The sequence below is a fragment of the Callorhinus ursinus genome, unplaced genomic scaffold (genome assembly GCF_003265705.2).
Source record: "Callorhinus ursinus isolate GAN/ISIS: 27379988/994484 unplaced genomic scaffold, GSC_fseal_2.0 scaffold35, whole genome shotgun sequence".
Taxonomy (NCBI): domain Eukaryota; kingdom Metazoa; phylum Chordata; class Mammalia; order Carnivora; family Otariidae; genus Callorhinus; species Callorhinus ursinus.
This window is the reverse complement of record NW_027397097.1, coordinates 15166337-15182748: the sequence shown is the minus strand read 5'-3', so window position 1 is coordinate 15182748 and position 16412 is coordinate 15166337. Positions and strand designations below refer to the sequence as shown.

Below are 16412 nucleotides of genomic sequence, written 5' to 3'. Positions count from 1 at the left end.
CAGAAGAGAGACAAATCAAGGAGTCGATCCCATTTACAATTGCACCCAAAAGCATAAGATACCTAGGAATAAATTTAACCAAAGAGGCAAAGGATCTGTACTCAGAAAACTATAAAATACTCATGAAAGAAATTGAAGAAGGCACAAAAAAATGGAAAAACGTTCCATGCTCATGGATTGGAAGAACAAACATTGTGAAGATGTCAGTGCTACCTAGAGCAATCTACACATTCAATGCAATCCCCATCAAAATGCCATCCACCTTTTTCAAAGAAATGGAACAAATAATCCTAAAATTTGTATGGAACCAGAAGAGACCCCGAATAGCTAGAGGAATCTTGAAAAAGAAAAGCAAAGCTGGCGGCATCACAATTCCGGACTTCCAGCTCTTTTACAAAGCTGTCATCATCAAAACAGTATGGTACTGGCACAAAAACAGACACATAGATCAATGGAACAGAATAGAGAGCCTAGAAATGGACCCTCAACTCTATGGTCAACTCATCTTTGACGAAGCAGGAAAGAATGTCCAATGGAAAAAAGACAGTCTCTTCAACAAATGGTGTTGGGAAAATTGGACAGCCACATGCAGAAGAATGAAACTGGACCATTTCCTTACACCACACACAAAAATAGACTCCAAATGGTTGAAAGACCTAAACGTGAGACAGGAGTCCATCAAAATCCTAAAGGAGAACACAGGCAGCAACCTCTTCCACCTCAGCCACAGCAACTTCTTCCTAGAAACATCGCCAAAGGTAAGGGAATCAAGGGCAAAAATGAACTATTGGGATTTCATCAAGATAAAAAGCTTTTGCACAGCAAAAGAAACAGTCCACAAAACCAAAAGACAACCGACAGAATGGGAGAAAATATTTGCAAATGACATATCAGATAAAGGGCTAGTATCCAAAATCTATAAAGAACTTATCCAACTCAACACCCAAAGAACAAATAATCCAATCAAGAAATGGGCAGAAGACAGGAACAGACATTTTTCCAAAGAAGACATCCAAATGGCCAAGAGACACATGAAAAAGTGCTCAACATCGCTCGGCATCAGGGAAATCCAAATCAAAACCTCAATGAGATACCACCTCACACCCGTCAGAATGGCTAAAATTAACAAGTCAGGAAACGACAGATGTTGGCGGGGATGTAGAAAAAGGGGAACTTTCCTACACTGTTGGTGGGAATGCAAGCTGGTGCAACCACTCTGGAAAATAGTATGGGGGCTCCTCAAACAGTTGAAAATAGAGCTACCATACGATCCAGCAATTGCATTACTGGGTATTTACCCCAAAGATACAAATGTAGGGATCCGAAGGGGTACGTGCACCCCAATGTTTATAGCAGCAATGTCCACAATAGCCAAACTGTGGAAAAAGCCAAGATGTCCATCGACAGATGAATGGCTAAAGAAGAAGTGGTATATATACACAATGGAATATTATGCAGCCATCAAAAGGAATGAGATCTTGCCATTTGCAATGAGGTGGATGGAACTGGAGGGTGTTATGCTGAGTGAAATAAGTCAATCAGAGAAAGACATGTATCATATGACCTCACTGATATGAGGAATTCTTAATCTCAGGAAACAAACTGAGGGTTGCTGGAGTGGTGGGGGGTGGGAGGGATTGGGTGGCTGGGTGATAGACATTGGGGAGGGTATGTGCTATGGTGAGCACTGTGAATTGTACATGACCGCTGAATCACGGATTTGCACTTCTGAAACAAATAATGCAATATATGTTAAGAAAAAAAATAAAGAAGAAGATAGCAGGAGGGGAAGAGTGAAGGGGAGTAAGTCGGAGGGGGAGACGAACCATGAGAGACGATGGACTCTGAAAAACAAACTGAGGGTTCTAGAGGGGAGGGGGGTGGGGGGATGGGTTAGCCTGGTGATGGGTATTAAAGAGGGCACATTCTGCGTGGAGCACTGGGTGTATGCACAAACAATGAATCATGGAACACTACATCAAAAACTAATGATGTAATATATGGTGATTAACATAACAATAAAAATTATTTTAAAAAAGATAGTGAGTTTTCTTTCATAGATAGTATCTGAGCACAGGTTGGGTGACTACCTCTGGATATAAAGGGAATTTCAAAGTAGTGAGTTTGCACATCTTCTTTAGCACCCTTGGAACATCTAGACCAAAGATTATCTATCTCTTTTATCCAATAACATGCTCTCACACTTCACCCAAGAGCTAAGCCATGTACTTGATTAATCTCTCCAATGAATATATATATACTCATGGACATCCTTTCATTCAATAACTATTTAGTGAACATAGATTATTTATTAGTTCTCATGGACATATAATTGAAAAGGCATAGCCTGCTCTTTGCAATGAAGAGACGGATGCATAAACAGCCAATTTCAACATATTTTAACAAGAGTTATGAAACGAGAGCACTGAGGAAGAGGACTCAAGACTTTCTGGGGGAAATACAAAATGATTCAGAAAGAAATTAATCAATAAAGTCCGTGCCTAAAGGAGAGTTGGAGTTTTCCAGGTAGATGAGTGTAAGGAGGGAAGGCAGAGGGCCTAGTCTGTACAATGTAAGGAAAACAGGACAGTGCCTCATAACAAAGAAGGTCTAGAAGTCCAGCCATGACCACATTCATTGAGAGCAGTATTGCAGCGCTGGTATAGGGAGACAGGGGGAGCTGAGTCTCAGGCAGCACATGGAGCCCACTTGTTCCCACATGTTCTCCAGAAGGAGGTGTGAAGAGAGCCTGATGACCAAGCTAGGAGAGGACGTCGAGACTGCAGTGGGCAGGGACATCTTGACCACTGGCAAATGGCTGTAACTGTGGATTCGGTGTTGGCTGCAACATGATGTCCCAAAGGCCAGAGCAGTCCATTCAGAAGTCACCAGTGCAGGGAGCAGACAAAGGCACATCCTGTACAGATGAAAGGCAGGGGGAGCAAAGATCCAAAGGAAACCCACAGATCTGAGCCCTCTTTAACGACATGCCCCACAAGAGGGCATGTAAGCCCCACCTCCTTATACAATAGGGTCCATCTTGGAGAAGAGCAGGGGGAAGTAGGGAAATCTAAATGACTGAACATTTATGCAAAGGAGACCACGTGTCATCCTGAAAGGCAATTTAAAAAACAGCAGAGAATGAGGTTAGAATGATCCTTTAGCCTTCCTCCCACCACCCAGAAGGAAGTACGGTCTTGAGGAAGACCAGATCAATTTTAGGGTATAGAGAAGCTTCATACATTTGAGTATATTACATGAATTAGGATGCCAAAAATGATTTCTGGTTGTTATTGAAATTATTGATGGTATTCATTGAGTAATGGCTTGTAATAAGATTAGGATTCCACTTGAATTTTACTTTACCTCAGCTAGTCACAGTTCTATGCTTTTCCCATACCTTCAGCTCATAAATAAAAGTCCTTTCCAGTTCAAAAAAATGAGAAAGAAGAAAAATTGTTTTTTAAAATTCCACCTACCTCTCTTTTCAGCCAGTTATTCTCCCAGATCTCTCGGTAGCTCCCCTTGTCAATGAACCGTATGGCATTCTAAAAGAAAGTTTCTGTATTAAGGGAGACTTTGCAACATGGCGATTCACAATCAACTTATCTGATCATTTTACATTATGTTTTGCAATTACTTTGGAAACATATCTAAGAACTCTTGCTTCAGTTGTTCTTTATTCTCATATTATTTTTTGCTGATTCACACTGCCTAATACAGGTGATTCAGAGAACTGGACTATAGTTATCCTTTCAGTTGGGCTTCCATTGTGACTTAATCTGATTCCCATGGTGAAATCAATCATTAAGTGATCTGCTCCATAATTAAGGTGGCTGAACTGCAGCTGTCAAATATTCTTCATGTTTTTGGTCACAGACATAATCCAACATAGAGTAAAGCATGAATAGATTCTATTACTACCTTTTTAATTAAAAAGACTTCTGTATGTCAATAATAGCAATATACATATTTACAAACTTAATAGCAAATAATTTCAGGGTAGCTGGACAGTTTCCTGGAGAAAGGCATTTTAGATGAAGAAAACAGGAAAAGCATTACTTTCTCAATAGGTTCATAAAATGTAAATTCATTTTCAATTCTTATTTATTTATAGTTTTCCCTAAAGGAACTTTATAAAGGATGAAAGATTGTATTTATCTGTGAGGTACTTTTATATGGATACCACTTTACAAATTCCACATTCAGTAACTAAAGGGCACAACCTAAGGAAGAGAAATTAAGAAAAATCTTATAGATCATAAAGGCAGACAGAAATAACTGAAAAATATGTTAAGAATAAGTTTATCTAAGTCTTTAGAGTTGGAAGATTTGCAATAATTTTTTTCTTCAAATCATGCTAATTAAACTAAGGGTGCGCCTACATTCCTTAGGAACCAGGAACTTTTATACTCCAGCTGCAACTGGTGACTCTAAAGTGTCCTGGAACACAGAGTATCATTTGAACGAAAGCAGGATACAGCTCATAACTGAAGTTGGCTAATGGCTTAATTTAGTAACAGTGGAGCAGGGGTTTTCAACTTTGGGCGCATGTTAGAATCTCCTGGACACTTGGACAAATCCAGAAACCAAGGTGACATCGCAGGCCAATTACATGAGCATCTCTGAGTCACCACAGGAGTTAACCAAATTTCTTGGTGACTCCAGTACACAGCCAAGGTTGCACAACAGTGGATTATCAGAAGCGAAACATATGCTAAAATAGCCAGATAAAATGGGGAAAATTCATTCACGTGTGTGAGTGTTAGGCATTATGTAGAGAAAAGAAAATGTATAGGGTAGTGATTAAGAGCAATGATCTGAAGGAGACATCTAGAATCGAATCTCAATTCTGCCACTTGCTCTGAGAAAGCCACAAAAATTTCTCTGTGTCTCGGTCTTCTCATTAGCAAGTCCCTGCCTTATAGGTTTGTTGAGAGACATAAATGTAAACTGCTCAGAACAGTATCTGGAACAGTCTTCATTATATATTGAATATGTATATTTGAAATATATTTGATCTACAGATGCATTTTTAATCATCTTAACTATGTTCATATCATTTTATTGTTGACTTCACCATTTAGTCATATTCCGTCACAAAGGGGCTGAATTTCATGGACAGATAAACTATTGGTCAGTTCTCCGTAATCCTCTATATTTGGATAAATCAGTAAAAATCATGCAGTAGGGTAGTAACTGAAAGAACAACTGAACTAACAGTTAAGCAACAAACAGTAGCAACTGAAATTCAGTGAAGAACTTTAGAGAAGACCAGATGTTTATGATTCTGAAGAGAGATTCTAGATCAAGAGACAGTCCCAGTGGGGGTCTCACTAACCGAGGAGATAGTCTATAGACAGGGAAGGAGAGTGAAAACAAAGGGATTAGAAAACATATAAAGTTGGAAATTATATCTCAAACTTTTTTTTTAAGATTTTTATTTATTTGTCAGAGAGAGCGCTTGTGCATAAGCAGGGCGAGTGTCAGGGCACAGGGAGAAGCAGACTCCCTGCTGAGCAAGGAGCCCAACGCAGGACTCAATCCCAGGACCCTGGGATCTTGACCAGAGCAGAAGGCAGACGCTTAACTGACTGAGCCGCCCAGGTGTCCCTCAAACATTTTTTTATATCCCAAAATTTTAAAGCTCTGGCCATGTAAAGTGTACTCTTTTAGGTTTGGATATATATGACAGTACTTTTTTTTTTTAAGATTTTATTTATTGACAGAGAGAGACACAGCGAGAGAGGGAACACAAGTAGGGGGAGTGGGAGAGGGAGAAGCAGGTTTCTCCGCGGAGCAGGGAGCCCGATGTGGGGCTTGATCCCAGGACCCTGGGATCATGACCTGAGCCGAAGGCAGACGCTTAGCGACTGAGCCGCCCAGGCACCCCTACGACAGTACTTTTTAGACAAATCATATTTCATTCTATAATGCGTCCAAAAACTTTTATTTAATAATTTGTTGTAGCCATTATTATTACTTAAAAATAACTGAATAATAAATTACTGAGCTGTTGTTTCTTATGAGACACTATGCTACTTAAATCATCTCATTTAATCCCCATCCTATTCTTTAAAGGTAAATATCATTATTGACCCTTTTTTTTTTAAATTAGGAAACTGGAGCCCAGAAAAGTCAAGTAACAAATTTAGTTTATATTCCCAGTAAGTGGTAGAACCATGATTTAAAGTAAACTGCCGAACTTCAGGACTCAAGTTCTTAATCATTATAATATGCCACAGGAAAAAATAAGGAAAAACTTTTGTTTTGTTTTTAAGACAACTGAAATATACCTGTGTGGCCCATTCCTTCTTTTGATCCAGTTGCAACAAAGTTTCTCTGATTATTCTCTTTCTAGCATCTTCCAGAGTGACTTTATAGTGTTCTTTGAAAAGAAAATTAGAAGCTTTAACAAGACTAATCCTAGGGAAAGTTATGCTGCTTGTAAATTTTATTTCCATGATCCTCTCATCTTCTTTCTACATACTTTTCACCCAAATTTTCAGGGTAAATTTTTACTGAAGTATCTAGTACCTCCAATTAGAAGAAATGCTCCAATAATTTACTAACACCTTAATGTGAATTAGCTAAAATGATATCTCACCTAAGAATATTTGTATTTTCAAAGGGTTGTCTCTCCAAAGGGAAAATTCCCAATACTTTAGGGCAGCCATCTACCTTGCATATCACACACTTCTGATTCCACAATGGAAATATAAAGAAGATTTAATTATCTGCATGAGAAGCATCCTGTACCTCTGACTCCATCTAACTAAATTTCCAGTGTTCTTGGCATATGTTTTCTTGGGCAGGAAAGACAGAGTGAGAAGAGGAGAGAGGGGTGAAGGGGCCATGAAAGTCAGCCTCTGGTTCTGAGTTGGGCTCAGGGCAAGAGAGGAGGACAGATAAGAAGATGTGCAGGATTCTTTATTCTCTAGATTTTCTGATATCATAGTCAGGATTGAGAGAGCAAAGGATCATAAAATTTTAGGCCTTGAAAGATGCTTAGTGAGCATACCCTCAACACCTCTGTTTAAGGAAAAGTGAGGTATGGTGACATTAAGACTGCTGTAGAGAGTGGAGAGGAAGAAAACTAGGCTAACTTGAAATCTGGAGAGTGAGAAAATGGAAGTCTTCGTTTTTCAGCCCACATATGCCCATCCATACAACCTGTATACTTTTTATTCCCATTCAGAGTCATCACTTGAATATTTTAATCATTCCAATCTCATTTCTGATAGAATTTGTTTCAATTCAGGACCTAGTCCACTAGACTAAGGCTGGATGTTTATTTGAAACTTCTACCCAACAAAACACAACAGGCAATCCAAAAGTTGCAATGGATCAGGAGTTTAGTTATAATGGATTTTTCATTCTTAGCATCTGAAAGAAACCATTAACCTGGAGCTTGATAAGATTAAATATTCTTTGCTGCAAATCATAAAAAATAGATGATCAAATATGCTCTGACTAAAGTTATAGCTCTCTCTAGTGCCACATTAACACTGACAAAGCAACAAAAATACCCAACTTGTTGCAAGTTCCATATAAAATTCTATGGACTGTTTATCTTCTGAAGAGCAGAGTAACCAGCACAAGGGAGGATGTGAAAATCTCATTGCTAGTTTTTGTGATTCACATGCTGCTCTCAGAAACAACTGTTAAACATGCATTTGTGAATACAGCCAAAGAAGCTAGGAGTATGAAATGTCTCCTTCTCATAACAGTTGGAGACGTTGCTACTGGGAGCATGGGAGACTCTGGCTTTGTGCCTTTAAAGTTCTGGCTGCTCAGACCCCTGTCTAATGTGGCCACTTCTCAGAAGCTGATGGCAAAGCCATGCGGGCTGAAGCTTGCTTTGCATTGTTCTGCCTTCCCTGCTGTGTCTGGCTCCGTGTTGCTCTGCTCCCCCACAGTTTTCCTGGGAGTCTCTTGCCCACTTTTCACACACTTGTCAGTGTCACACGACCTCACCGTGCTGACCCTCTCCTGTGGGGAGGGTGGTGTAGCCTCTCTTGTGAGTTCTCTTGGAGATCACCAAGGGACTCCCATTTTACAGATGAAGAAACTGATGTTCAAAGAGGTAATGTTACTTTTTTGTAAGTGCATTTGAACCCAAATCTTTTAACTCATGATTAGTGTACAAAGAAATTTTAGAGATTCCTGTCCTGTGTGCCTGGTGAAGGACAAAAGTAAAAATGCTCTGTGAACCTGATATCTGACTTATCATACCCCCACACTTTCTGTATTGCTGGGCCTCACTAAGGTCCCCTTTCCTTTTACTGAGAGATAAAGCCTTGTCTTGGATGGATTAGTGACTGTGTTTCCTATACCCACTATCCCAAAATCTCCTAGCCAAAGTTCAGGGAAGCAGCTCTAGGTGCTTCCTCCCCCTTCCCCCTAGAGCTCAGGGATGGTCCTGAATAAGGCAGGATTGGAGAGCTGACCACAGAATGGCTGACCGATGGTCCATGAGGAGGCATGGACAAACGTCTTCGCTCATCTTCGTTAGGTAGGTAATGACACCAGCTCTTTAGAATCTGGGCTGGAGAAAACTGCAAGAACTGGTGTGTGGGAAGCCAGAAGAGAAGGAGGATGGGACAGAGCAAAACAGAGGCACTATGAAGGGGACACAGCCCAGAAAAGACAAATGTAGAGAGGAGCCATCTCTGGGGCCACCACCGATTTGATGGGCTTCTGTTTCCATCTTCAGTCTTCCCATTCCTCACTGCGAGTGTTATATTCAACAAACATGACCATGGGACATCAAACAAACGTAGCTTTATACTCTTCCCTTTAAAATTCATACTGTGAGGCTAGTAACTCTCTCAACAAGATATATGGCAAATTTCGTACTTTTCTGGATCTTTTGTGATAATAAGAGGCCCTCCAATCAGGAATTAATGTATCCAGTCTTTTGTAATAATTAAAACTTTAAACTCCATTCAAAGCTATGGCTATTCCCTTCCCAACCTGGACGTACAACTATTTCCTCTGATTTGAGTTTCTATGCCTCCTCCCTCAGGGTTGAAGAGAAGCATGGAAAGGGGCAAGAAAGCTCTCATTTGACAGATACTATCTCAAGCTAATGTGGCACTTTCTAGTTCTAGCTGGCACTTAGGGTGGATTCCTTTTCCATGGGGCTGTTTTATAGGTTCTTCAGAGGACCACCCTCCTCATTGCTAGTTATTTCACCTGTGGTTCCTTGATGCAGGGGCTGTACTGTCCTTGAGGCTGGCTAACAACTTTTCCGTTGGCCTCTGGCTCTCAATCTATTGCTCCCTCCCATACATGCAGGCTCCTATTTCTCTGTTAGGACCCTATCTCGAAGATCTAACAGGACTGTGTACTCGCTTGCTCTCATAGCAGATTCGTAGGAAACACTTTCATGCTTTGCTGTGACAAACTCTGAGAGTGCAGCCTGCTGCAGACTGAATCTTTGTGCCCCCCTCCCCCCAGTTCATGCGTTGAAACATAATCCCCAGTGTGATGGTATTTGGAGATGGGGTCTTTGGGAGGTCATTAGGTCAAGAGGGGGGAACCGTCATGAATGGGATTAGCACCCTTATAAAAAGAGACTCCAGAGAACTCCCTTGTCCCTTCCACTAAAGATGGCTGTCTATGGACCAGGAAGTGGGTTTTCACCAGACACCAAATCTGCTGGCATTGATCTTGAACTTCCCAGCCTGCAGAAGTGTGAGAAATAAATTTCTGTTGTTTATAAGGCACCCATTTAAGGTATCTTGTTATAGTAACCTGAATGGACTAAGATACAGGCCTAGCTCATGGCGGTGGCCACTTCACCTTTGCTCTGCTGTCAGAAAGATCAGTCAGTCCCTTATCCCCTAGATTTCTCAGAGATGCGTCATAAACTAGACCTCCATGTCTCCCAAACTGCAGAGGGCACATACTGAACAATCTGAGGAATTTCCTTAAAGATTCTCCATCTTGATTTGAGGTGATGGAAGAAATTACCTTTCACCTGCCCCTTTGTGGGACAGAATGGGACTTACAGCACACCAAGATCTCTTTCTAAACACTGTCCCCTAATTTCCAACAATCTTTTCTTGACCTATCCAACTTCTTTTATAGACTGGAATTCAGTTTTCTGTCTCATCGGCATGGCAGTATCTCAGTTTACTCTGAAATGTGGTGTCTGTTAAATAGCCACCCCAGTTTAAATTGAGACTTAAAAAGTTTTACTTTAATATCCTGTTTCAATAACCACACCTTTCCCTAAAATACTTGTTCCTTGCAAGTAAGCCAGTCTAATTACCACAAACTCCATGATCATGGGTGTGGGAGGAACATTCTAGAGAAATCATGGAAGAAGGGAGGAAAAAGGGTGATATAATAGTAAGGCTTCAGATAAATCGATTTAAGTGTCCTGCTCATATCCACTGTCCAATTACTGGCCCCAGGGTATTTTAATTGTCCCTGAGCAGAGTTGCTGCTGCTACCAGCATGGTTAGGAGAAATGCCTAAAACCAATGACAAATAAGAAAAGCCCATAACAACTATTTTCCTATGACACCTAAAGTCAGCTACAGACTAAGGTGTAACCAGCAAGTAATTCAATATATTAATGTCATTACCACCATCCCAAAGCTGGATACATAGCATGACAATTTTCAACTCAAAGAAATCATCCAAATTTCTGATCAAGATAATGGGTTAATAAGTTTTTCTGAGAAGGTGACTCCTCCTAATTTAAAAATATAAAGAAATGTTGGGGGGATTTAAAAATTTTAAACTTCTCTGAACAATAACTATTTTAAAAGTATAGTACTGGTTCACAAATACATAGGTCAGTGGAACAGAATAGAAAGTATAGGGAGAGATCCAAATATGCATGGGAAAGTAAAGTATGATAAAGTCAACATTTTAAATCACTAGGGTTAAAATGAATTATTTGATACATGATGTTAGGACAACTGGAAAACTATCTGGCAAAAAATAAAATTGGTTTCCTACCTTATAGACACACAAAAAATCAAAGAGGTAAATATTAAAATGAAGCCATAAATATTCTAGAAGAAAATATTGGACAATTTATTATCTCAGATATCATAAAATAAAAACCTAGGTTAAACACTCTAAAACTTCAACATGTCCCCATAAATATACTCCACAAAAAAGACTAATGACAAATGGGGGAAATATTTGTACTTTGTATCACAGTTAAAGAGCTAATTTCCTTAAAATGTAAAGAGCTCTACAACACAGTAGAAAAATGGGCAAGGGATGTGAACAGATGGTTCACAGAAAAGGAAATATAGTTATATTTCCCATTACATTTACGGAACTTATGAAAAGATATTCACTATCACATAATAAGAGAAGTGGAAATTAAAGCTATAATGAGATACCATTTTCTACTTTTAAGACTGGCAAAGAACAAAAAGTTAGCTAACATCCCTGTTGTTGAAGATGCAGGAACATAGGGAGAGGTCGGGGGTGGGGTGGGGGTGGTTCGTAAATTCGGTACAAGCTCTATGGAGGGCCATGCCTATCAAAATAACAAATAAATAAATGGGCACTTCAGGCCAGCCATTCCTTCCTAGAGACATACAAAAGTGAAATTATATAAATACAAGGATATTCATTGCAATAAAAGGTATTTAAGAATATTCATTGCAGCATTATTTGTAATAGTAAAATATAGGAAACAATCTAAATGCTTATGAGTAGGAGACTTGTAAAAAAAGTATAATACAACAAAACAAAGTAGTCACTGGAAGAATATTGTTACATGAAAAAGCAAGTACAAAATTATATTTGTAGCATGCTTTGTATATATTGATATAAAATATTTCTGATAAAGGTTACACAAGAAATTGGTTAATAGTGGTTTTACCTAGAGAGACGATCTGAGTGGTTGGGAGATAGACAGGGGTAGGTAGGTGTCCCCTCTGCCTTTTTTTAAAAAGATTTATTTATTTATTGTTAGAGAGCAGGCAGGAGGGAGGGGCAGAGGAAGGAGGAGGTGCCCTGCTAAGCGTGAAGCCTGACTCAGGGCTTGATCTGAGGACCCTGAGATCATGACCTGAGCTAAAACCAAGAGTCGGTCGCTTAACCAATTGTGCCATCCAGATGCCCCAGAAGATGTCCCTTTTATTCTCTACTTTTCTTCTGGGGAGGAAAACCTTTTGAAAAATTGGAACTTTAAACCCAGTCTGATTTGGAACCAAATTTACACTGCCTTTGTGGTACAGAAACCCTGAACTGAGAAACTTACAGAAAACTTGGTCCAGCAGTGGAATATCCCGCAACAGGGCCCCCACAGGGGATAATGGAAATGACCCCACATGAACACCTCCACCAGTCAGGGCACCATCACCAGCCGGGCTCAGTCATCTGGCCAGTGTTCTTCTGAGTCATCAGATTTCTCCATTTATTCTACTCTATGACTTTCCTGTCTCTGGGTTTCTGATGTTTTTTAAGACACTGTGCTTAGCCACAGTGACAGACAGATGGTCTCATGGCTCCCAGAACTAGTCCTGGTAAACTTCATCACACCTGATGCCATCCTGCTCCATACTCTCTCCATTTCCCGTCTTGTGTTTGTTCTTCAATTCTTTCTGACTATAACCTTGTGTTTACTTGGGCGTTTCTCTACAATGATTCTGGTTTTATAGCCTGGTTAAATTGTTCTTAGCTTGCCTCAGGTAAATTTCTTTTCAATATAACCCTGGCCCAGGACCTTCCTACCTTGGTGGAATTGCCCCAGACCTAGGTATGGGAGCATGCAGACAGCACTCACTGAATGAAGCTTCTTTCTCCAAGACAGCTGGTCTCAGGGATTCTCCACTGCCTGCACCCCCCATCCTTCTACTTCTCAGTTCCACTGGTGGTCCTGGGAGAGTTTCTCCACTTCCTCTCTCCACCCTTACCCTTAGGTTCATAGCTGCTTGTGCTGATAGAGAGTAAAGAATGATTTAGGGAGTACACATTTTTTTCTTCTACAAAAGGGCTGCTCTCCAAAGATTTTCTATTGAATTTGAACTAGCTTTATCACAACTGACCTGAAATTTTCTCCGCATTTTCTTTAACTCTATTGATGTCATTCTGCAAGGAGGTAATGAGTTTAGCATGTTGTTCACTCCCTACATTCTTATATTCTTCCCAGTATTCCTTTTCACTGAGCTTCTCAAGAAATAGTTTCTCAGCATTATTTATTTGCACGCGCATATCTGTTGAGAGAAAATCAAGACACCATGTCATTGCCATTGTTCTTGCAACCATGATACATTGCAATCCGATTTTATGAAGTTAAGGTCTGAAAAGCCTGCTACTAAAATGCTGTTAACTCATAAATACAATTTTTTATCTACAATTAAAGGAAATCTAAACTATTTCAACTATTGTTTATCCCTCATGATGCATAATCCAAGTAAAATTAAGCTTCCAATTATAAAATAGATGTGTGGTTTTAGGCTGTGACTGATAGGTTAATAGACTACCTATATGTCTAGGAACCCACAAGCTTAAATTATTCCCATCGTAGCTTGATAAGTGTCCTATTTTGTACTTTATATCACACAGACTTTTTATTAATAAATTGTCACTTTTCTGACCATTGTGCCTCTGGGCAAAGTGAGTTCAGTATATATCCTGTGCTGTCCCTGGCAACCATTTTTGTAAATAAATAGGTTGCTTCCATCATCTAAATTTCAGTGTTTGGGCTTCCCTTGTGTGAGATGATACCATACCGTACAACAGTAATCTCAACATGTCTTCTCTGGCCCCCGCTTACAAACGCCTTCAGAGTGAAAGATAAATTCTCTAGTAAAATATGTACAAATACTGAGCTGTGTCACCCATATAAACCTTCAGTTTGCCCTGGGGCACTTGCTAAACATGATAGTCTACTCCATCTTTAGGCTGGGTCTCATGCTTCTAAATATTTTGGAACTGGAAGTACTACAAGGAGCAGGGTACATTGAACTTAATGGCCCTTTGGCTCAGTGCCACACACCATCTTGTTTGAGAGCTTCCTGAAGGCAAAACCACATCTTATTCTTCTCTACAAAACCAGCACTTAGCACAGAGTCTGGCAATTAGTTGGTGCTCAATAAATGTTTATGGAATGGCTGAAGTATTGCAATCAGGCTGGGGGAATGTTCTTCAATAAAGAGGAGTCCAGAAGGACTCCAGACCTGTCTTTTTCCAAGGCTGTAAATAAGATCATATATTTTTAAATCCCTTAATAAATGACACTTGTTATTTCCGTTAAACAATGAATACTGCCGTAACCTGCCTGATGAGCTGCCCTTCTATCTGCTTAGACGGCTGCTGTCTCAGCCCTGTACCACAGTGAGTCTTTGAGGGGAGGGTTGCTTACTGTCACTGAAGTCCTTGAAAGAGAGGTCCATGTGGTGGCTGTTGTTCTACTTTGCCAGAGCCCATGTCCCGCCCCTTCTCCTACCCCTTGTCAAATACGTAGGCCAATTATAGTGGCCCCTTCTCCTGGCTGTAGGGATTTGTCCAGCAGGGAGCATGGGTCTCAAGCTAGGGACCAGAGGCCTTCCCTGGAACACATTCACTGAAACTGATGGAAAACATGTCTCTTTTGTCTCCATTTGGAGGTTAAGGAATGTGAAGTGAGAAATGTCCATGGTCTGAGTTCCAGCCTCATGAGGACAACAGCCTCAGAAAAAGGAGCCAACTTTGGAGGGCAAGGCAGAAAGAGAAGAGGGTAAGAGCCAGAGGAGGAGGACGGAGGTGGACAGAAGGGGGGAGAGCCAGAGGAGGTCTAAAAAAAGAAAAATGCTGAGATCTGACAGCACGTGAGGCTCTGGGTCCAGGTCCAGAGCACCCTGCCTTTTTTCTGTTTGGTTTTATGAAAAAATTAACACCCTCTTTATGTTTAGGCTAGTTTGGGTTAAGTTTTTATCCAGGCAACTGAAGAGTCCTAAATAAAAGGTGAGAAAAAGGGGTTACATCAGTCCTTCTCGAACATTCCTGTGCATAGGAATCCCCCAGGATCTTGTCCCGGTGCAGATTCTAAGTCAGTAGACCTGGATGGGCCTGAGATTCTGTACTGCAACAACCTGCCGCCGCTGCTCCCCAAACCCATCAGGTTACGGCAACTCCCTGGGACTAACAGAACAGCCTCACAAAGCCTTTTCCCATCCGCCTGTCCTCCAGCTTTCCCTCCCTCCCTCCGCATCTGTGGACTCCTCTCAGCCTTGGGCCACCGCACATGCCCAGGCCTCCTCTGCTGTGCTTGGTCACCCAGCTTGGCCCCAGTCGTGCATGACACACCCGTCCCAGCACTCAGCCCAAACTGTAAACACACACCTCAGCTAGCTGGGCCCATTTCCCTGCGAAGGCAGTTTAGTGAGTGCATCTGAGTATCCTCTGTGGTCTCACTCCCATCTCAAGGGACTTATTAAAGTCCTCCTTCCAAACATAAACAGAAGTCTCCTGGAGAGGCACCCTGCAAAATACAGTATCTACCACCTCATGACACCACCGCTGCCCATCAAGGGATGGGCCAGAACAGGCTTCTGGGAACAGTTGTGGAGACCCCTAAAAATGAAGTTTGCTGATTGATGGTTGATCTTGGCAACTATTTCATTCAAAACCACAAATATTTACAGATGGTGTGCTTGCTCTGTGTAAAGTGCTTAGGTTGGTAGGCTCTCTGAACTACTTGGAGAAATTCAGGGAATCTAGTCCTCATTTTGCCTCCCAGCTCTTAGTACTGCTTCCTGAGAACACTCACATCTCTTCCCCAAGTTTTCTGGCTTCCTAGCTAGATGGTATGTATAGGGGTTCTGGCAAAAGTGGCTTGGGAAATCTTAGCAATAAATTTAGGATAAAGGAATGAAAAAAATTTTTTAAAGAAATCCATGTGTTAAAACGATGTATGACTTAACCCAAGGAACCGTGGTATTTCCTAAGTCCGTGGCAAGGGAGGTCATGCTCTTTCATCTTCTGCACCTAGCATCATTTTTGTCCATGTCCTCCAACCTTCCCCCTTGACAACTCTTATTCCTCTTTCCCCACCGAAATGGGGGGCTTAGCTCCCTTAGTGGTACTGGTGGGGGGGCAGCTTCATGGCAATATTCACCCTGTTCCCAAGTCTGAACTGAGTTAGAAGCCAAAGAAGCTGCCAGACAAGAGACTTTCCCCAAACAAAGAACAAATCCCCCCTGTGAGGACTTCAGGGCGGTAGCCAGCAGGCTGTTGTCTGGTGTCAAGAGCCAGGTGGTTTTCCTCTGCCTTGTTTTTGATCAGTGCCCTTCTTCTTCCTCCTCACTTGGCTCTAGTAGCTCTGCCCACTTGTTACTTCCCTTTCCTGCCCATTTACGTACATGTGTGTGTGCTTGCGGTGGTAATGCTCTCATCTGAACATATTAGGGGACAAAAGCATGAACGCATTCAAGAAATAACTTTAAGTT

General features: G+C 41.1%; 1 protein-coding gene across 2 annotated transcripts in view; it reads right to left on the bottom strand.

The window, feature by feature from the left end:
• The window catches only part of CCDC83 (coiled-coil domain containing 83), a 59436-nt gene that overhangs the window by 16438 nt on the left and 26586 nt on the right, over nt 1-16412 (bottom strand). For both annotated transcript variants that reach the window (XM_073879829.1, XM_025848632.2), the window contains 3 exons: nt 13029-13196; nt 6297-6388; nt 3480-3548 (listed from right to left, as the gene is read on the bottom strand). In XM_073879829.1, the coding sequence (XP_073735930.1) occupies nt 3480-3548; nt 6297-6388; nt 13029-13196 (329 nt within the window). The remainder of the gene's footprint in view (nt 1-3479; nt 3549-6296; nt 6389-13028; nt 13197-16412) is intronic.